Raw genomic sequence first — 21034 nt, forward strand, 5'->3', positions numbered from 1 at the left:
GTGATGAAGAATTAATATTCAGTCAACATTTGAAAAAAGGATGAGAAATTGAACCTCGATTTTTATTGTTTGTGAATGAACATAAAAAATTTCTGATTTTTCGGAAAAAATTCATCTTCATGAAAATCAGATAATTTTCAAATGAATATTCCTCACATCGTTAAATTGTGCACAATACTATCAAGAAAAGATATTGATATTTAAATATATTCTATTAATCAATTAATAATACATAAAGAATTCCGTATGTGCATTGATAAATTTATTCAGTTATGAATATTTTATGTTTTCAGTATTTTGTATTGTTGCAAATTATTCATTTCGATTCATAAATGTGTAATCGAACAATGTGATGTGAATTCATTTGAAACTTATCTGATTTTCATGAAGATGAATTTTTTCCGAAAAATCAGAAATTTTTTATGTTCATTCACAAACAATAAAAATCGAGGTTCAATTTCTCATCCTTTTTTCAAATGTTGACTGAATATTAATTCTTCATCACTTTTTGTCACTCAGCCAAAAACCAATTCATCTCAAAGTAATTTTTGTGAAAAAAATACTGAATTTGAATAATTTAGAAAGATAAGTTCAACAATTTTATTTAATAAATGGTGCAAAAACAGTTATTGAATTGTTAATATAAAGAACAATTATTGAAAAAATAAATACTCTCACCGAAAAAAGTTATGATTTCAAAAATAATCTCCAATTATCTCCAATTATCTCATTCATTCCAGAATTTCATTTGGGATGAAAAAGTGAATGTTTATTGAAAGAAATATTGTTCTCAGGTTTGTTTTTTAAAAAATTGAAGAAGAAACTCAAAATTTTCATCAATTTCACGAGTATTATCAATGCATGAAATCAAACTCCGTTTCTGACATTCAACCAAAATAAAACTGATTTTCTCAGAAGATTTATTCATCAAAGAAATTCTGATAAGATTTTTTGAGAAAATGACTTTTGAATAAAAATATGTGCGATAGCAGTCTCAACTGTTTCGAAAGCTCCTCAGATATTTGAAGCACCACAAATGCATTTCGTTGTTCGTTTATTCATTATCCATTATAAATGTTATTTTTTTCTCACACACTTGTTTTCCTTTTTTGGTATTCATTAACAACAAAGTTGAATTTTGTATTTCACAGATTAATTATCAAATTTGTGGATTTCAAAAAAAGAAGAAAAAATGTTTCGGTGGATTATAGTTTTTTGATTAAAAAATATATATTTTTTTAAATCGCCGACTGTTGTTTGTCAGTCATTGGTTGTAATTCCAAACAGTATGTATTTATTTGAGATGCCAATATTTTTTTCAGATTTCCCCATTTCCAAATACATACATTTCAACCATTTCTCAAGTTAATAGAGGAGATTGTTGGGGCATTATCTGCAATATCGAAATTACATCTTTCATGAAAATAAATCATCAAATTATTCATCAATATGAATTCTTCAGATGAAAAATAATTGTTTCAAAAAAAATCTATTTAATTTCCGAATAAAAAATTGAGTGCACACGAGAGAAACGAATGCAAACAAGAAATAAATTGATACTCATATTCACAAAAGCAGATATTTCAGATTATAAGCAATGACTCACAAGATTTCCTCTTCTATTTTCTCTTCACATTGCATTTCTCCCCTCTCCACCAATTAAGGCTTCATTCATATTCATTCCAATCAAATTGCATCACAGTTTGAAAATGATTAGGATCACAGTATTAGCTCAGATACTCGCTGCACTCCTCACCATAAATCTCGTTCATGGAGAAGATATCGCAAACAGCATCATCAGAGGCGCTCACTCAGACAAGGTGGAACATGCATCTGGCAATCACATCTGTGGTGCTCAAACAAGCCTCGCCCTCATCAACACCTCCTTGTGTGTGACCCATCTCAACATCATCCCTCTCAGTGGCTGTCCACTCCTCACTGCCCAACACCACTCCGCTGCCTCCATCTGCTCCTCCACTTGCACCATCCACCCACCTTCACTCACCAACAGCCACCACCACCACTGCCCCCTCTTCCTCTCTGCCCATGCCTCCCTCGCCCTCACAAACTTCTCCCTCACCACCCACCAACCTGCCATCCTCTCCTTCCCCCTCTTCTCCACCCCAAACAATCTCCTCCCACATGCCCACTCCCCAATCCCTGCCTCCTTCTCCATCTCCCACTCCTCCTTCTCCTCTTTCGTCTCCCTCATCCAGCCCTTCCTTTTTTCTCCTTTTTCCCTCTCTTCCCCTTCCCCTTCTCCATCTCCTTCCCTTTCCCCTTCTCCTTCATCTTTCTCATCCTCATCCTCATCATCATTTTTTTTCTTCCCCTTCCCCTTCCCTTCCCTTCGATTTCCTCTTCCTCTTCCCCTTCCCTCTCCATATCCATCACCAATCCCATCCTCACCTCCAAATCCACCTCAATCTCCATCTCTCAAACACCCTCTTCTCCAACATCTCATCTCCCCAATCCCATCCATCTCTTCCATCCCTTCCCTCCCACTCACTCAATTCATTCATCTCAACCACCTCAACCACTTCCATTTCCACCAATACTAACACCAATACAATTCCCTCATTCTCTCTTCACTCATCCCTCTTCATCCATTCAACCATCTTCAAACACACCCACAACCCCATCGATGGTGCCATCCTCCCCAACCTCAACAGCCCATCCACTTCTCTCTCTGCCTTCAACACCTCTTTCCTTCACCAAACACGATCTCCATCAAATGCTGCAAAGGTGTATATTGGAACTAAAACTGATAGAAAAACACCTGGAAGATTGACTTCTTTTGATGTGAACAGTCATCGCTTTGAATGGTGCGAATGGAATGATTCAAATGGTGGATCTTCATCTGGTGGTGCACTTCAAGTTGTTTGCACTAATGCAAATCTCACAATCACTTCTTGCTCGTATAGCAAATGCTCAACAACAAATCATGGTGGAGCGTTATATTGCGATAGTTTGTTAAAAATTGATATCACAAAATCCAATTTCACAAGCTGTTCAGCTGCTCATGGAGGAGCAGTTCACACAAGGAATCCACAATCAAATTCTGTTTGGACATTCTCAGAAAACAGAGTGGAAAGTTGTAAAATAACAAATTGGTGTGGAACCGGCTGGTATTTCTTGCTCGATGACATGCCATCAAACGGAAAATTTTTGTTTACCAAATGCAAGTGCATTGCAAATTCTGGTGGTGATTCTGCTGGTTCTTTAACATTTCGTTATCCTCCAAGCAACAAACCGAGTCAATTTTTGGTTAATGATTGCCAGTTTATCAAAAATGAATTGACTGCCTCTACTAATTATGGAGGCGCTGCCATTTACTGTTATGCAACATATAACTGGATGAGCGGAAATAAATTCATCACATTCTGTTTCTTCGATGGCAACACTGCAAAAAATGGCAGAGGAAATGATGTATTTTTCAATGGAAGCAGCATCATTCAATCTCCGTTTGAGAATTGTGGCTCAACAACTCCAACACAAAGAGTGTGGAATAACAATACAGCTAATAGCGATGTGTTCAATAGCTGGCTCCCCCTCATTGCTCAGAACAAAATCGTTTCTAACAACGGAACCAATACAGATGCCTGTGGCAGACCCCAACAGACCCCATTGATATTTGTTCCAACTCCACTCACATCCAGCGCAGTTGATATAAAAATAACAGGAAATGATAAACTTTTTCTAATTTCTTTATTATTCCTTCCATTTTCCAATTTTCACCATTTTCCATATCATGGAAAAATTCATAAGCTTTCATTGCTTTTCATTTGAGGAATATATCATCACTTGCTTTTAAAAACCCTTGACATCCACTCAAAAACTTATATCTCTTTAATGTTTCCTCTCCCATTTCATCTTCCGCGACTTGTTGAAGGCATGTGGCCTTGTGAAATCTCTCAAAAACCATCCCTGCAACTGTTTGTTCAAAAAATCTTTTCCCACTTTGTTCTTTCTGCTTCATGTTATTCTTTCAATCTCAAAATGAATTATGCAGAGGCAACCTTCATGGATCGTGCACCCGATGATTGGCTTTTCTTGGTTTGACATTGAATCACTTCCGTTGACATATAATTTCAGCTGATATTCTGCGATAGAATAAATAATCCTTTTGTGCTTCCGAAAAGAAAATGAAAGATGACGCTTGGCCCTGGATTTAACAGGAGTTGAATGAAATGGAAATGACAATTTTTTGTTGTTCGTTGAAGAAGGTTGATGAAAAAGAAGACGATTTTAATGAAATGAAATCAATTCGTTCAAATTACCTTTTTTCATCATCAAAATTGTGAATGAAAAATGAAGACTAGTTCAGTGATTGATTGTTGAGACAAAGAAATGCAAGTGAAATAATTATTAGTTCAATTTTGCGTCTCTGTTGATTGGAGCGTATGAATGCAACAGATAGGTGATATTCCGATTCAACTCCAAGTGAGTGAAGATGGCATTGAAAAAGTTGGAGGAGTTGAAGAAGAAGAAGATGATGATGATGAAAATGAAGAAGCACATGAAAATGAAGGAGATGGAGAAGGAAAGAGAAGAGAAAGACATGAAAATTAATCTGTGGTTTCTCTTTGTCATAAGGAAATTGCAGATAATATTATTGTACACACTGACTTGAGAATGAAGATAAAAAAGATAACATAGATGATAATGAAAGTGAAGGAGGAGAAGAAGAAAAAAGACGGAGAAGAAGGAGAAGAAGGAGAAGATGAAGGAGAAGAAGGAGAAGAAGAAGGTGAAGAAGGAATAAACGATGATGACGAACAAATAGGAAAAGTTGATTGAAGGTCGAAATTTGCTGAGGAGAATAATAACAAATAAAAACAGAGAGTTTCGATGAAATTTCTATTTTTTTCTCCTCTTTTATTTTTGCGTGTTCTTCTGACAAACAAAATCCTCCAAATATTTTTCGCATTCATCTCAATCATCTTCAAACACATCCACAACCCCATCGATGGAACCATTCTCCCTTCCATCAACAGCCCATTCACTTCTCTCTCTGCCTTCAACGCCTCTTTTCTCCACCAAACACGATCTTCATCAAATGATCTTGTAAAATATAACGGATCCGAAACCCAAAGAGCGAAACCTGGTAGATTGTCCTTTACTGATTTGAATAGCTACCTCTTTGAGTGGTGCGAATGGAATGATTCATACAGCGGAAATGATCAAGGAGGTGCTCTGAAAGTCAATTGCACAAACGCAAATTTATCGATCACTTCGTGTTCATTTTTCAATTGTTCAACAAACGGATACAGTGGTGGAGCGTTATATTGCTTATATCTGTTGAATGTTAACATCACAAAATCCAATTTCACAAGTTGTTCAGCTGCTCATGGAGGAGCTGCTTACGTTGGCTGGCCACAATCAAATTCTGTTTATTCATTCTCAGAAAACAGAGTGGAAAGTTGTTCAATAACAGATTGGTGCGGAACTGGTTGGTATTTTGGACTAAATAATAATCAGTTAAATTTTCAATTCCTGTTTTCTAAATGCAAGTGCATTTCAAACTCAGGTGGTGATGCTGCGGGATCATTAACATTCAGTTGGCCACCAGGAAACAAACCAAGTCAGTTTTCAATCAATGAGTGCCAATTTGTAAATAATGAATTGACGTCAACTTCATCTACACGCGGCGGAGCTGGTATTTATTTGGATGCAACCTTCACTTGGATGAATGGAGTAAATTTCATCACATTCTGCTTCTTCGATGGCAACACTGCGACGAATGGCAGGGGCAATGATGTGTTTTTCAATGGCAGCAGCATCACCCAATCCCCATTCAATCAGTGCGGGTCAACAACAGAATCAAATAGAGTGTGGAATGCAGGAGAAGCAGATAATGTTGAGTTCAACAGATGGCTCCCTCTCATAACAACATTCAAAATCGTGTCAAATAATGGAACAAACACCGATCTCTGCGGAATCACACAACTCAGTCCATGCAAAACAATTGAATTCGCTCTTGTTCGCATGACAGATGCCCAAGATGCCTCTCTCACCCTCCTCGCCTCAACATTTGTTCCTTCTCAAACACTCACTTTCAGCGCTGTTGACACTATAATCACTGGAAATGATGAACTTTCTCATAATTTCCTCAATTATTTCTTCTTCAAATTTTGATTCATTTTCCATGTCATTGAAAAATTCAGACGCTTTCATCTTCTTTTCAACTGAAGAACATATCACTTAATTTTACCAAAATACTTAACGTCAGCTCAAATATAAATATTTCTTCGATATTTCCTCTTCTAATTTCTCCTTTTCATCAAATGCAAATTCCGCTTGTTGCTTTTAGGAATCATCTATTTCATCTCTTCAAAATGCATTTCTTCAAGCATATCAACAAGCTCTTCAAAACTTTCAATTTCTTTTTCCATTCCCATTTCTCCTTTTTTGAGCGCTGCAGACGCACTTATTTCATAGAATTATCCTTCGATCATTTGTTTTCTAATAAATTATGTTCTCCTCATTTAATCATCCTCTCGTTCCATTGAAGGCAAATGACGTTGTGAAATTTGTCGAAGGTCATCCTCATAATCATTCGCCCCAAACATCCTATCCTGTCCTGTTCTTTATGTTTTCGGTGAATTCTTTCAGCTTCCAAATGAAAAAAGTCAGAGGCAATCTCTATTTTTTGTTGCATGCCTGATGTTCGGCTATTCCGGATCAATATTACCCATTTCATCTCCGTGTTAGGTCTGGCTGAAATTCTATGTCAGAATGAACATTTCTTTTGCGTTTCCTATTTGAGCAGGTTTTAATGCTTCTTGATAAATTCAATGGGAAGTTGAATGAAATGGAAATAGGAATATTTTAAATTCGTTCATCGAAGAAAGAGTTGAAGAAGAAAAGGAGGATCACAATTGTTGAAATGAAGATAGATGCTGTGTGAATGCGCGAACGAATGAGGAAGAGCGAAGTCAAAGAAGAAGAAGAAGAAGAAGCAAAATTTGACTGAAGAAGATTTTGTGTGTTTTTGGCTATGCGGTTCATAACAGGCGTGCTTGTCGCTGAATAAGCAAGTGAATTGTGAGAAGGCGAATTTTGTGTTTGCAAACCGAGAAATGAGGAAAATGGTCGATTGAATGAAAGGGGATTATCTGAAGAAGAAGATGATGAAAAAGAAGGAAATGATGTGGAAGAAGAAGAAATTATTGAGAAATGTGCAATCAGTCAACTAACATTTCTGAAGAAGATGACGAGGACTCTTTGTGTGATGTTGTTGATTGGCCAAAACGTCTCGCTTGATGTATGAACCTCAGTTTGGTTAGAAAAACATAATCACCAAATATATGACGAACAGATTGTGGTAATCAATCTTGCTGTATTTTTCCAAAGGCAATTGAATTTCATTTTGCGATTTCCCTTCCTTTCCCCTCAGAAACAAAAAATGATAATATCACTCAATTTATTTTCCTTTCCATTCCCCTCTTCCATTCAGCTCACAAAATCATCAGAAAATATCAATCCCCTCCTTTTCTTCAGAATTCTCAGTCTCTTCCATAAAATCTTTTCTTCTAAAAAAACACCCTTTTCCATTTGAACACTTCAGAATATTCTTCTTCTTGCACACTTTTGCCCTCTTTTCTTTCTTTTCAAAATCCATTTCTCCAATTTGCCTCAAATATCTTCCTCACCATCCTCAGCCACTTCCCTACATATTTACTATATAATCTTCTCAAAATCTCCACCCACTCTTCCCCACCCCTTTGTCTCCAAATTTTGTTTATTCAAAAATCCCTCTTGAAATATAAACATTCAAAAAAACACCCAACTTCTACTCCCTGCCACAAAAAATATTCTTCCATCACTTGTATGCGCCATATCCCTCATGTGCAAGGTGTTGATGAGATAAACCTCAAACACTTCTTTTGGTGGTTGAGAATATTATTAAAGGAGATGATCATGGACGAAAAGAAAAAACGCCTCTGGACATCCATCACAATGTGTACGGGCTGAAAAGACCCTTCAGCGAGATACACGATGTATTTTGTGAAGATGCATTCCATGCTGTATTCAACCATTCTGAGACTGAAATGAAGAGATTGAATTTTTGAATGATGATGGCTGTGGAAATGAGTGTGTTTGGCAAAAAACAGTCTAAGCGCAGTTTGTTCTTTATTTATTTTATTTATATGAATATTTATCTGTTGAATGTTTTTTGTGTTGTTTTCAGGGGAGGAGGTGGAAATGAATGAAAATGAATGAAAGCGGGATGTCGCGTTGTGTAGGGTGGCTATCGAGCTGAGCCAGAAAATTCATATGGAAAGTGCCCAGGGTGAAGGGATTGGGAAGGGAATTGGAGATGATATTTTTTGACAAAAAACAGGACATTTTTCAATAATGAGGGTGGAATTTGAGCAGAATGCATAAATCTCACATTTTTCAGAAGGACCAGAAATCGATGCATTTGATGGAGAAACAACTGATGGAAAGGATGATTTGCGAATCAGAGATGAAACACTTGAAAAAGGAAGAAATAATGAAATTGTATTGAAGAAAACAGGTGCCAATGGGATAAAATATAGACATTGGCTTAAAAATATGTTTAGAAGGTTTGCTGTCGTTATTTATTTTGAAGCGATTATTAATTTTTTTATTCAGGGTGCTGAAAGAGAGAAGGATTAGATGGCTTTGAAGAAGAAGAAGAAAAGTTTTGAAGGAAAAATTAGACAGACAGATGAAATGCGAGATATTACGAAGATGCCTGGTGTTGGGCTTTGACAAAGAATTATTTTTGAAGAAAGAAGATTTTTTGTGAAAGAAGGGAAGCGAAAAAGGAAGAGACGGAATGAAAAAGGGATTTACATAGGTTTCCAATTTTTTGTTGGCGAGGGGGGATGATAGAGCTGAATGTTTGATGGATTTGGAGGATCTTATTTGGCAGAAAAAGATATATAAATAAAGAAGATGTTATCAAGAAAAGGTAATTTCTGGTGAACTTCTCCGTTGTTGATTGATACGTTTCTCTTCACAATTCTCGACCTTCAGTCATCACATTCAATTCGCTTCTTCTTCTTCTTCAAATTCATCGACATCATATCACACAAATCCATCCCTATCCCCATCATACTCCTCCTCATCCTCCTCATCATCATTGCTTCAACTGATTGGATCACTTTGCATTCATCATCGGAATCGGGGATAAAGAGGAAAATGAAGAAAAAGAGGATTTGTTAAGAAATAAAGCAGAAGCAAAAATTAGAAAGAGAAAAAATGGAAAAGAAAGAAAAGAGGGAAGACTGATGAGCAAAGTGAAAGAAAACGAAGATCTCGATTTTATTGAATATTATGAAAGGAAATGTGGTCTTGAGGATTGAAGAGATTTTTTGAATGAAAGGAAAGAAATGGATTGGGAGAAGCAAATGAAGAAGAAGCAAATGAAGAAGAAGCAAATGATGAAGAAGAAGAGGATGATGAAGAAGAAGAAGAGGATGATGAAGAAGAAGAACGCAAAGAAGAGGAGGAAGAAGAGAATAGAGAGAAAATGAATGAAGATGGAAAGAAAATTATTGAGGAAGGTGCAGGACAAAAGCAGAAAGAAGAAACAATGAGGTGGATTTGTGAGAACCAGGAGAGGGAAGTGGAAGATGCCAGCTACACCTCATGAAAGGAGGATTCTGATGAAGCAGAATAGAAGAAGAGGAATTGGAAGAGAAAGAGAAAGAAGAAGAAGGAAAATTGCAGGTGGAATTTCATTGAAGGAATAAAGGGGAAAAGCGATGAAAGGGAGCAAAGTGTAACAGTCTCGTTTGCAGAAGTTTTAGCATTCCAGACTCTTTTTGTTGGGGTTGTTGAACCACAATTCTCGAATGGGGATTGGGTGATTGCATTGCCACTGAAAAATACATCATTCCCTCTGCCATTTGTGGCAGTGTTGCCATCGAAGAAACAGAATGCGATGAATTTATTTCCGCTCATCCAGGAATAAGTTGCTGTGCAACACAGCGCAGCACCTCCCCATGAAGTTGATGAACTTGTCAATTCATTATTTACAAACTGACAATCGTTGTTCGAAAATTGATTTGGCTTGTTGGTTGGAGGCGAATGAAATGTTAAAGAGCCAGCAGCATTTCCACCAGAATTTGAAATGCATTTGCAGTTTGAAAACAGAAACTGGCAGGCTGAGGCCATGTTATCGAGAGTAAAATACCAAGCAGTTCCACACAAGTTTGTTATTTTACAGTTTTCCGCTCTATTTTCTGCGAACATCCAAATTGAATTTGACTGTGGGTATCTGATGCAAGCAGCTCCTCCGTGTTCAGACGAGCAACTTGTAATATTGGATTTTGTGATGTTGACATTTAACAGATACCTGCAGTATATCGCACCGCCATCACATCCACTTCCTGAGCAACTGCAATTATTGAATGAACAAGAAGTGATTGTGAGATTGGCATTCGTGCAAGAAACAGAAAGCGCGCCACCATAACTTGATCCACCAGTTGAATCATTCCATTCGCACCATTCAAAGCGATGACTGTTCAGATCAAAAGAAGTCAACCTCCCAGGTTTCAATTTTTGAGATTCATTTCCTTCATATACAACAGCAGCATTTGATGAAGAGCGTGTTTGGTGAAGAAAAGAGGTGTTGAAGGCAGAGAGGGAAGTAGAAGGGCTGTTGAGATTGGGGAGGATAGCGCCATCGATGGGGTTGTGGGTGTGTTTGAAGATGGTTGAATTGGAGGATTTTATTTGTCAGAAGAACGCAAAAAGAAAAGAAGAAGAAAGAAATAGAGATTTCAACGAGACTCCCTGTTTTTTTATTTGTTATAATCTGCCTTCACAATTCTCTGCCTTCAATGATCTCATTAATTAATTTCTCTTCTTCCTCTTCTTCAAACACATCAACAGCATATAACACAACAATTTCCTCAACATATTCTTCATCTGTCTTGAATTCTCCATCAATTGCATCAGCATGAGAGGAAAAGAGAGAAAAGAAGAAACGAAGAAATTATACAGCCGAAGGAAAAAAATTACAAATTAAAATTGGAAGGACATAGATTGGAAAATGAAGGCAGGCAAGAAAACTCACACAAAGCCAGAGAAGATATTTATCGTCTGGAGTTAGAGCGAAATTGACTTCATCTTTTGAGGAAGGCATATCAATCATTTTGTGGAATCTTTCTGAAGCCTCATGGCTTCTGTGGGATTTTTGCCTTAATCCAACGGAATGAGCAGATGAAAGCAACTGCAGCTTTTTCCATTTCTGAATTGATCTTTTCACATATTCCTCATCTAATTCATCTGATGCAAGACCAGAACGATTATTCATTCATCATCAGCATAACTTCTTCATCTTCTCATTTCAACTCAACTTTTTAAGAAACCCTGTTCCATCTGTTTCCATCACTTGAGAACGGAGAGCTTTCACAGCTGGTTGATCTTTCTGATCCGAATGTGGATGTTGTGTTTGTGTCATAAGAGGAGCTGTTGCATGACACGAAAGCCTATTTCAAAAAGCTTCTTGTTTCCAGGGCAGCGCAGCAGTCGTCTCTTCGCTCAGCGCCTTCGTCTTCTTCGTCTGCTAAAGAATTCCGGAGGCGGAGAAGCGAAGAGAAGAAAGTGACAGGAGATGATAAGCCATCATCAGCACCTGCGATTGACCCTTCGGATGCGTCGGCTGTGGCTGCGTCATACACGTCTGCAGGAGCGATGGATGATATCGAGAGGCGGCTGCGGATTGTGGTGCCAGAGGCGGCTGGGGTGTATGGGCGGCACATGCCGCTGTCGCTGCAGCAGCTGCTGTCGCCACGGGCGCTGCAGACGCTTCGAATGATTTGTTGTGGCTCGGCGGGCGGTGCTGTATGGGGGTGTTGTGTGTGCACACGATGTGGCGCTTTCGACGATGCTTTCGGTTCCGCTGGTGGCACCGCTTCCGTCGCTTGCAGCGTCTGTGGGAACGAAATCGGGGAGCAAGCGGATCTTTGCAGCGCCAGACGCGAATGCTTTCCCGTCGATCTACGATCTGTTTGACCCGTCGCTGCAGATATGGAGATCACAACAGTCGAGGCGTGTGGAGGTGAAACTGGACGACGAAATGATGGGGCGAGGGATTGAAGTGCGTGAAGTGGATAAGAGAATGGATGCGGTTTGGTTGAGGATGGAGGATATGGTTCTGTTGCCTGAGGAGATTGTGCTGGTGGTGCTGGAGGAGCGGGAAGAGGCAGAGGAAGGTGATGTGAATGAAGTGAAAGGCGGGTATCCGGCAGCGCACAGAGAGTTTGTGGAGAGAATCAAAGAGAACCGGGGGAAGCTGGAAGAAGCGATGGCGCCACTGGTTGTGGAGGCGCTTGGGATGAGTGGGCTGAGGTTTGTGAAGGCGGAGACATGGACAGAGATTTTTTTCAGAGAGGCGCCTTTCACAAATGCTGAACAATGCTTTCACTTTGCGTGCCTGCTGTGCAACATTGGAATACACGAGAAATAAGAATGTTACAGCAGGAAAAGAATATGAGTGTTTGAGTATTTCTTCAGTGAAAAGTCGAATTGAAATGACTGAAGATGTGGAGCAGTTGTAAATATCAGTTGATCATTTGACAGTAATTGAGGAAAAAGGCAAATTCGATGAAGAAGTTGGGTGAGAAAATTGTTTGTTTTGTGTTGAGTGAAAAGAATAAGAAGAAGGGAAAAAGAAGGAGAGAAGAAGAGGGAAGTGAGTTGGCTGACATAGCTTGTTAGTGATATGGAAAGCTTTTGTGTATTCCATAATGTGATGCAGAGCGAGAGAGAATGGGTTGAGCGGATGTTGGCCAATGCAGCAACAGCCGTGGCGACGATGGAGTTGTGAAAGAATTCAATGAAAATACACATTTTCTTTGCTTTTCTCTGCGCTTGTGCTTTGTTGCGGCCAGAAGGGTTGCTTGTGTGTGAAGTGTGTTTCCTCGAAATTTCTGTTTTTTGAGACAAATAATGAAAATAACAAATATTTTTTAATTTAATTTAATTTTATTTATTTTTCCTTATGTGTGAAATTTCTTTATTGAAGGAAAAAGCCTTTTTATTTTATAACATATATTTTCTTCTGTATTGTTTGGTTTATGCCAGATTCCTTTCCAGAGAAGCATTCAAGAAGCGCATCAAGGCTTGCCAGCAGGTTTATGAAAAGGCGAAAGAAGCAGAAACCGAGTTGAGTGGGATCATCTGCTGGCCTTCTCTTTGGGCCATGCTTCGATGGGCAGTCTTCTTCCACGATGGCAGGGCTGATTGGAGAAGGTGGGCAGAGGGGATGGGCGAGATGCATCTGATTGAAGGGATCTGCTCTTCAAGCAGGATCGGTGTGGAACAGGAATGAAAGCTGGGCAAATGGAAGTGAATATGGAGAAATTTACGGAAGGACAGAAGGAATGAAGGAACGAATGGCGATAGGCGACAGACGAAAGGGAAAAAAGAAAAGGAAGGAGCCAGCGAAGATCATTCAACTGAAGAAGAACGAAGAAGAGGACTGAAAGCAGACGGCGGGTGGGCTTGGAGTTGCATGTTCAGCGCATTGGCAGCTGGTGTGTGCTGTTTGTGTGCTTTCGGAATGGTTGGCGGAGTGAAACGGTTGTGCACTGCGGGAAGTGGGTGATTGCGCCTTCTTTCCTCGGAAGCAGCCTTTTTTCCTGTGGGAATTTGCAGTTTCAGCAGTGCGCGTTGCTTGGAATGTGGATGCTTCTGGAGGTGGGAGGGGAGCAGAATCAGATGGCGGTGGACTGTTTGTGGGGGTTTCTGGCCAAAAAAAAAAAGCAGCCGGGGCAAAGTGTGGAAGTGTCTTTTTTTTCAGAGGAGGCGCAGATGGAATAGAGAGCGGGTTGCATGAGTGTAGGAGAGGATTGAAAATCAAAAGGAAAGAGAAGCAGAAATGGCAAAGCAGATGCGGGGGTTGGGGCAGGCATTTCTTCTCTGAGCTTGCCGGCATGCAGCGGCCGTGGATGTTCGTTGGGAGAACAAGCAAAAAGAGGGATGAAGAAAGATGGAAGAAGAAGAAGACGAAGAAGAAGAGGTTTGAAGCAATGGCAAATATTATGATTATTTATTTATTTATTTATTCATTTATTTGTTTGTTTGTTCATTCATTCATTTTTGCCGAATGCAGATGTCGATTGCTCATTTCTGTCGAGCGTGCGATCCAAAAAGGAATATGACAGAGGTCAATTAATCCGTTGTGTGTTCCATTTGTTTAATTCCAGCGTTATTAAACAATATCTCATTTTTTCTTTTTCTTTTTCCTTTTTTTTTTTTTTTGAAAATGATAACCCCTTTTGACGATCCCTTTGGCTTCATAGAAATATTCAAAGGCTTCGAAATGAAGAAATAAAAGCGGAGATTTCCAGAGTCCTCTAATTATGAAGTCTAACGCCAAGGGTGCATCTGTTACCCATTTGCAACGATGCACAAAGATGGAGCAGCAAATGAAGATACCAAGGCAGTCGATCTTAATTTCTTTTTGCCTCAACGATTTTTCGATCAAAGAAATGACGGGCTATTGGGCAAAGAGGGGGGGAAAAATGAACGGTGCAAATTTGGGTTGCTTGCTCACAAGGCATATCGAGTCTTGAGCATTTGCTGGAGACAGAAACGAAACGAAACGAAACGAAAAGGGGAAAAAAATAAATAAATAGAAAAAGGAAAAAGGAAATTGAAGATTATGAAGTATTTTTGCCTGGTGGCGGAGCAACAGCCAGAATATTACGTTGATTTTTGTTTCATGAAAAGGGTGTGGATGCAGTTGATGAGATGGAGAAGGCACTCACGACTGAATGCAAATGCCAATTCTGTTGAACGAGCGTATCGCCTTGCTGCTTTCAGACAGTTTTGGTATTTCTCTGTGCAAGCTAAAAAGCCGGAGTTGCTCAAAGGCATTGCAGATGAGCCGGGGTGCTGTAATTTAGCAAGAAGGTGGTTGCAATGCTTTTCACCGAAATGGAAGCTTATGTGCGGCTGTAAAAGGATCATCATACCCAAAAGCCATCGTGTCATCTCGGCCTTTGCTGTTTTGGCTGTCGGGGGGAGCATGTTGTGAACCACGAAATTTCATGCCTGTTTGAGGGCAAGTGCAATGCTGCCGAGACGCAACATACGAGGAGCATTGTCCAGGAAAGCATTGACCAGATGATGCATGCGAATGGAAAAGGGCATCTGGGCAATCAGAAAGAACGCAAGCGGAACAAGCGGAAGGAGGTGTGGATGCTGAGGTTAGATTTGTGTGACATAATTATTAATTTTAAGTTTCAGGGTTCGTGTTTAAGGGCTTGCAGCTGGTTTATTCAAATTGATGCGATATTGTTTCATTTGCTACACTTTTTTCCCCCCTGGAAAGTTCGATCAAAGGCAGAAACAATTATAAAGAGGGTTGCATGGAAGATTGGGCAAGGGCTGTGCCATTTTCGTTCTGATGAAATTCCTGTTTGAAGCATTGGCACATGGTCAATGCAGTTATTATATATTTTTTTGGTGGGAAAGAAGCATCACTCGCTGGAAATGGTTTTATTTTACAAGAGATTCGTGCCATTGAAAGAAAACTGCAGCTCTGAAGAAAACGCTTTTGCTGCTGTCTTCATCATTGCCATTGCCACTGCTATTGCCATTGCCACTGTTGTTTCGTTTTGGGGGAAATGAAATGCAGATTTTCCTGTGCATTATTCTTTTTCCCCCTCTTTATGCACCAAATGCGTTATTGCGAATTTTTAACGAGCAATTGAGCACACATTGGAACTGCATGTTGATGGCACAGCCAATCAAGAGATCATTTATCTGTCTGAAGACTTTTGACATGTTCTGCTCATGATGATGCCAAGCAAACACAAATGAAATGCCAAAAACTCTGCGATTTACCAGCTGGAAGCAGCCAATCCTTAAAATGCGAACTTCAAAGATGAGAGCGCGAATTCTACACAGCCAAAAAGCTAAGTGCTCGGCATAAAGCAAACTCCGCTGTTTGTTTTACGCAGCCATCAGAGAAACTCTTTTTTTTTCTTTAGAAAAAAGGTTTATAATGTTCATGAGCTTTGCTGTTAGCTTTTCTGATTTCGGAATCGCAGTGTCAAGTCTGTATCTAGTTTTGCCAAGCTTAATTGCCTCGTTTTTGAAGTCAACTGAGCCCGTGGCTGTTAGATTCGGCTGCCTCAAGCAAAAAGTGGCTAACGAACTTTGTAATGAGCTTGAGAAGAGAACAAAGCCCAGCTGCAATTAGAAACGCAATTCATCGCAATATTGCGGAAAGCAGGACATTGGGCAATCTTCGCATCTGGCCATTCCCCATCAAAAATCCTTTGCTCTGCAGACTCGATTTCGCATCCCGCAAACAGGACGTGAAGCGTCAAACGCTCGCGCTGAATCAAACACGCCGATGCCACAGCAGTCTTTCTTGGTGCACTTTTTGCTGTTCTGTTCGTCAGCTCAGACGTCTTCCGCTGCATGCAGTCCTTTTATATTATCTTCATTATCCTCAAAATCGGGCAAGGGCGATAGAGAATCTCAGTTGCTTTCATTTACCGATGAATAATCGGAATATGTTATGGCAATGGCAAAGACTAAAGTCGATGAAGTGCCAGAATTGATAAAAAAAGTCGTCTGAACGAAGTGCGATTCAAAAAGTTTTTATTCGAAAGACAATGTAATGCAATGAGTCGGATTTTGAAGAGAGAAAAAAACCATGGCCCCTGCTCTTCAAACGAGCGAAGCGCCCTCATTTGCGACTCAGAACAAGAAACGAGCATCGGGGGGTTCTGTCCATTTCAAAATGAAAATTGTGATTTCTTTATCATTTCTTGTTCTGTGAACCAGCATGAACAGCGAAGCCAACAAATCCACAATCAGCTTCTCGAGTTGCAGCGAAAATACCAACACATTTGCTGGACTTGCATTGGCAAGGTGGTTGGGCTCAGTTTCTCATCCTCGTGAGGGCTGTTCCTGCGCCACAGGTATCAATTGTTGGGGTGTGCGAAATGGATTACGATGCTCATTTCTGTGTTCTTGCTTCTCATTCTTTTTCACCAGCCTTCTTCGACGAACAACAAAAAATTGTCATTTCCATTTCATTCAAATTCTCATCGAATTCAGGGCCAAGCGTCATCTTTTATTTTCTTTTCGGAAGCACAAAAGGATTATTTATTCTATCGCAGAATATCAGCTGAAATTATATGTCAACGGAAGTGATTCAATATCAAATTAAGAAAAGCCGATCATCGGGTGCACAATCCATGAAGGTTGAATCTGACTTTTTTTCATTTGGAAGCTGAAAGAATTCACAGAAAACAAAAGGAGCAGGGCAGAAGACGTTATTTGGAACGAACGATTATGTGGATGATCTTCGAGAGGTTGCATTATTACATGCGCCTTCAACATATCACAGAAGATGAAACAAAAAGAGAAAGCGGTTGTTTTAGGAAGATCAATAATCGAAGGATAATTCTATGAAATAAGTGCGTCTGCAGCGCTCAAAAAAGGAGAAATGGGAATGGCAAAAGAAATTGAAAGTTTTGAAGAGCTTTCTGATATGCTTGAAGAAATGCATTTTGAAGAGAAGAATAATAGAAAGCATTCCTAAAAGCAACAAGCGGAATTTGCATTTGATGAAAAGAAAAAATTAGATGAAGAAATGACAAAGAAATATGTTTAATGCGATCCGATGTGAGACTTCTCAAAAGAAAAGTGATGATATGTTCTCTTGTTGAAAAGAAGATGAAAATTCATGAATGCAAAGTGAAATGAAAAGCCATCAGAATTAGAAGAAATTTATATGAGAATTAGAAAAATAATATCGCATACAGTGAATTTTGTATCGACCGCGCAGAATGTGAGAGTGTTTGTGGGAGTGAAAGTGGAGATGAGAAGAGAGGGGGAGGCATCGCTGAAGGGAGCAATGCATCCGAGAGCATACTCCACTGTGGCGCATGGGCTTTGCTGTGCTTTGCCACAGGCATCAACATCACTTCCATTGCTGGCAACGATTTTGTTCTGGCTGATGATTGGAAGCCAGCCATTATATTCAGCGTTTTCAGCTGTATTGTTGTTCCACACTCTTTTTGATTCTGTTGTTGAACCGCATTGCTGGAATGGAGATTGAGTGATGCTGCTGCCATTGAAAAACACATCATTGCCCCTGCCATTTTCTGCTGTATTTCCATCGAAAAAGCAGAATGCGATGAATTTTACTCCATTCATCCAATCATATGTTCTTGTGCAGCACAGCGCGGCACCACCGTAGATAGTTGGATTTTCGACTTTATTGCCGATGAACTGACACTCGTGGAGCAAGCACTGATTTGGTTTTTGTGGCGGAAGCCAATTGAATGTTACTGCTCCAGCCGCATCACCACCAGTATTTGCAACACATACACAATTTTTGAACAAAAATTTTGCATCTGGTGGCATGTCGTCAAGGGCAAAAAACCAACCAGTTCCGCACCAGTTTGTTATTGAACAACTTTCCACTCTGTTTTCTGAGAATATCCAATCAGAATTTGATTGTGGCCAAGCTATACAATTCGCTCCGCCATGGGCAGCTGTACAATTTGAGAAATTGGATTTTATGATATCAATTTTTAACAAATTTCCGCAAAACAACGCTCCTGCATGATCGCTTGTTGAGCAATTGAAAAAGAACAAGAAGTGATTGTGAGATTTGCGTTTGTGCACTCGACATGAAGTGCTCCGCCCCAATCACTTCCACTATTTGAATCATTCCATTCGCACCATTCAAAGCGATGACTGTTAACATCAAAGGAATCCAGTCTTCCAGGTTTAGCTCTTTGAGATTCAGTTCCAACATGCACAACAGCAGCATTTGGTGAAGAGCGTGTTTGGTGGAGAAAAGAAACATTGAAGGTAGAGAGAGAAGTGGATGGGCTGTTGAGGTTGGGAAGGATGGAACCATCGATAGGGTTGTGGGTGTGGAGGAAGAGGGTTGAGTGGACAGAGAGGGGTGAGACGGAGGATTTTATTTGCCCGAAGAACACGCAAAAATGGAAGAAGAAAACAAGAAAAAATGATTTCAGCTAACATCTCCATTGTTGTTGGTTTTTATTTATTTTCACAATCCACAGTGTCCAATCATTTCTTCAATTCAGTCATCGTTGCCTTCTTCTTCACCTTCTTCACCTTCTTCTTTGTTTCTTGATCTCATTTCGAGTTGAAACAGAGCATCGACCTTCAAATGCCTTTATGTCATTCTATTTGGCAGAGCCGCCATGTGATCCAAAAATTATTACATTCATATTTCTTCCTCTCAACGACCGTTCACCAAATGCGCCTTCATTTCATTTTTCATTCATTATTCTGATGAGAAAAAAGCCATCTGGACGATTCATTTCATTCAAATTGACTTCTTCTTCTTCGATTAGAAACAAAAAATGTTTTTGCATTCGTTTCATTCAACTTTCGTCAAATTCAGGGATAAGCCTCGTCTTTTATTTTCTTTTCGGAAGCACAAAAGGATTATTCATTCTATTACAAAATGTAGCCAAATTTAAATAGCAATAGAGGTGATTTCGAGTCGAAAAAAGCTGATCAGTCGGAGCGAAATCAAAAAAGGAGGACGATTTTGCCTTTTTTTATTTGGAAGCTGAAAGAGGCGCAGATAAAAAAGAAAGAGTATTAGAGCAATTCTTTTATGAAATGAATGAGCTCAAAAATAGCGTTCGGCAGGTTACACAACGTCACACGCCTTCAATATGTCGGAGAAGATGAAACGATGAGGGAAACATATTTATTTGAAAAGGCATATTTAATGGATAATTCTATGAAAGAAGAGAATAAATTCCCGACAAGCAATGTTGATTTCATCAAATGCACATATGAGATGTTTTCTTCTATTTTGTGTGCCTTCTCTTCAAATATCTTCGACTTTGCCTTCATTTGTACATAAATTCACAATTTGTCTGCTCATTCAATATTATTTACCAACTTTCTTCACCTTCTTCAGAAAGCCCATTGCATTGCGTGTGCTCTTGCAGGGCATCTTTGATAGCCAACAACGCATTGCTTTGATGCCAAGTATGTTTTCCATATGTTCGTCATAAGCTGAATGCCCGTTGAGAAATATGAACAAATCGACATTCCAATCACCGAATGCTTCTGTTCTGTCATGTCCAACAACCGAGTTGTCTTTCTGAGTGATGTTTCCCATGAAGGCGAACAAGGGCTCTTTCACAGAAGCGACAAATGATTCACACACAAAATACACATCTCTTCCGACACTGGCCTTGTTGGCTGAAAACACGATATTGGTGATGGAAAAGGTTGTGGATGACACTTCTGAATCATCGTTGTACTCGATCATGAGAGCACCGCCTCTTCCTCCAGAACTTGTATCATCGCTCACAGAGCAGCTGGAGAAGGTGGAGTTCCTCACAGAAAATGTGTTGGCAGTGGAAGATGAGGCGAATGAGATGCACCCGCCATTGGTGGCAGTTTGTTGGCTCAACTGTTCTGAGTTGATACTGGTGATGGTGCAGTTGGCGAGGGAGAGGGAGAGGGCAGGGGAGGTGGCAGAGGAGAGGACACAACTGGTGGGGGTGGTAGTGGAGGTGATGCCGGTGATGTTGGAGGAGTTGAGGGTGAGAGGATTTGTGAGGGAGGTGAGGTGGAAGATGCTTTGGCTGTTGAGGGGGGAGACTGGTGATTGCTGTGTGGTTGAGGGAGAGGGAGCCAGCAGTGAGGAAGAAGAGGGGTGTTTTGATTGTTATGGAGGTTGTTCCGGTGATGGTGGTTGTGTTGAGGTTGAGGGAAGGGGAGTTACCGGAGAGGTGGAAGAGGATGGGGGTGATGGGGTTTGATGAGTTGTGGGCGATGGCGAGGGCAGAGACTGTGAGGGAGCCCTGTGTTTGTTGGAAGAGGGCAGACGAGGCAGATGGATCTAGTGAAGAAGATGTTGATAATGATGAAAATGATGAAAATGATGAAAGAGATGATGTTGATTGTGATGAGTGTGAATGTGAGTTTTGTGGTTGAGGAATGCCACTGGAGGCGATGGTGGTGGCAGTTGTGCCATTTCCAGTGATTTTAGTGTCAACCGCGCTGAAAGTGAGTG

General features: G+C 39.9%; 4 protein-coding genes across 4 annotated transcripts; 2 read left to right on the forward strand and 2 right to left on the reverse strand.

Annotated features, from left to right (window-relative positions):
* Positions 1–1855: 1855 nt before the first annotated feature.
* Positions 1856–2546, reverse strand: MONOS_16968 (uncharacterized protein; the record flags this gene model as incomplete). Its single annotated transcript, XM_067869846.1, has 2 exons — positions 1856–2372; positions 2443–2546. The coding sequence occupies 2 exons, from the start codon at positions 2544–2546 to the stop codon at positions 1856–1858; spliced, it is 621 nt and encodes a 206-aa protein (XP_067735322.1).
* An 8486-nt stretch (positions 2547–11032) lies between these two features.
* Positions 11033–12451, forward strand: MONOS_15419 (uncharacterized protein; the record flags this gene model as incomplete). The annotated part of the gene is made up of 4 exons (XM_067868294.1): positions 11033–11087; positions 11348–11432; positions 11499–11839; positions 11913–12451. The coding sequence occupies 4 exons, from the start codon at positions 11033–11035 to the stop codon at positions 12449–12451; spliced, it is 1020 nt and encodes a 339-aa protein (XP_067735323.1).
* Positions 12452–17739: 5288 nt separating this feature from the next.
* On the reverse strand, positions 17740–18378 carry MONOS_15418c1 (uncharacterized protein; the record flags this gene model as incomplete). Its single annotated transcript, XM_067868292.1, has 1 exon — positions 17740–18378. The coding sequence occupies one exon, from the start codon at positions 18376–18378 to the stop codon at positions 17740–17742; it is 639 nt and encodes a 212-aa protein (XP_067735324.1).
* A 1742-nt stretch (positions 18379–20120) lies between these two features.
* Positions 20121–20780, forward strand: MONOS_16969 (uncharacterized protein; the record flags this gene model as incomplete). Its single annotated transcript, XM_067869847.1, has 1 exon — positions 20121–20780. One exon carries the CDS (start codon positions 20121–20123, stop codon positions 20778–20780), a length of 660 nt encoding a protein of 219 aa, XP_067735325.1.
* Positions 20781–21034: the final 254 nt, after the last annotated feature.

This window comes from Monocercomonoides exilis, assembly GCF_001643675.1.
Source record: "Monocercomonoides exilis strain PA203 chromosome Unknown scaffold3-2548433, whole genome shotgun sequence".
Classification (NCBI taxonomy): domain Eukaryota; phylum Preaxostyla; order Oxymonadida; family Polymastigidae; genus Monocercomonoides; species Monocercomonoides exilis.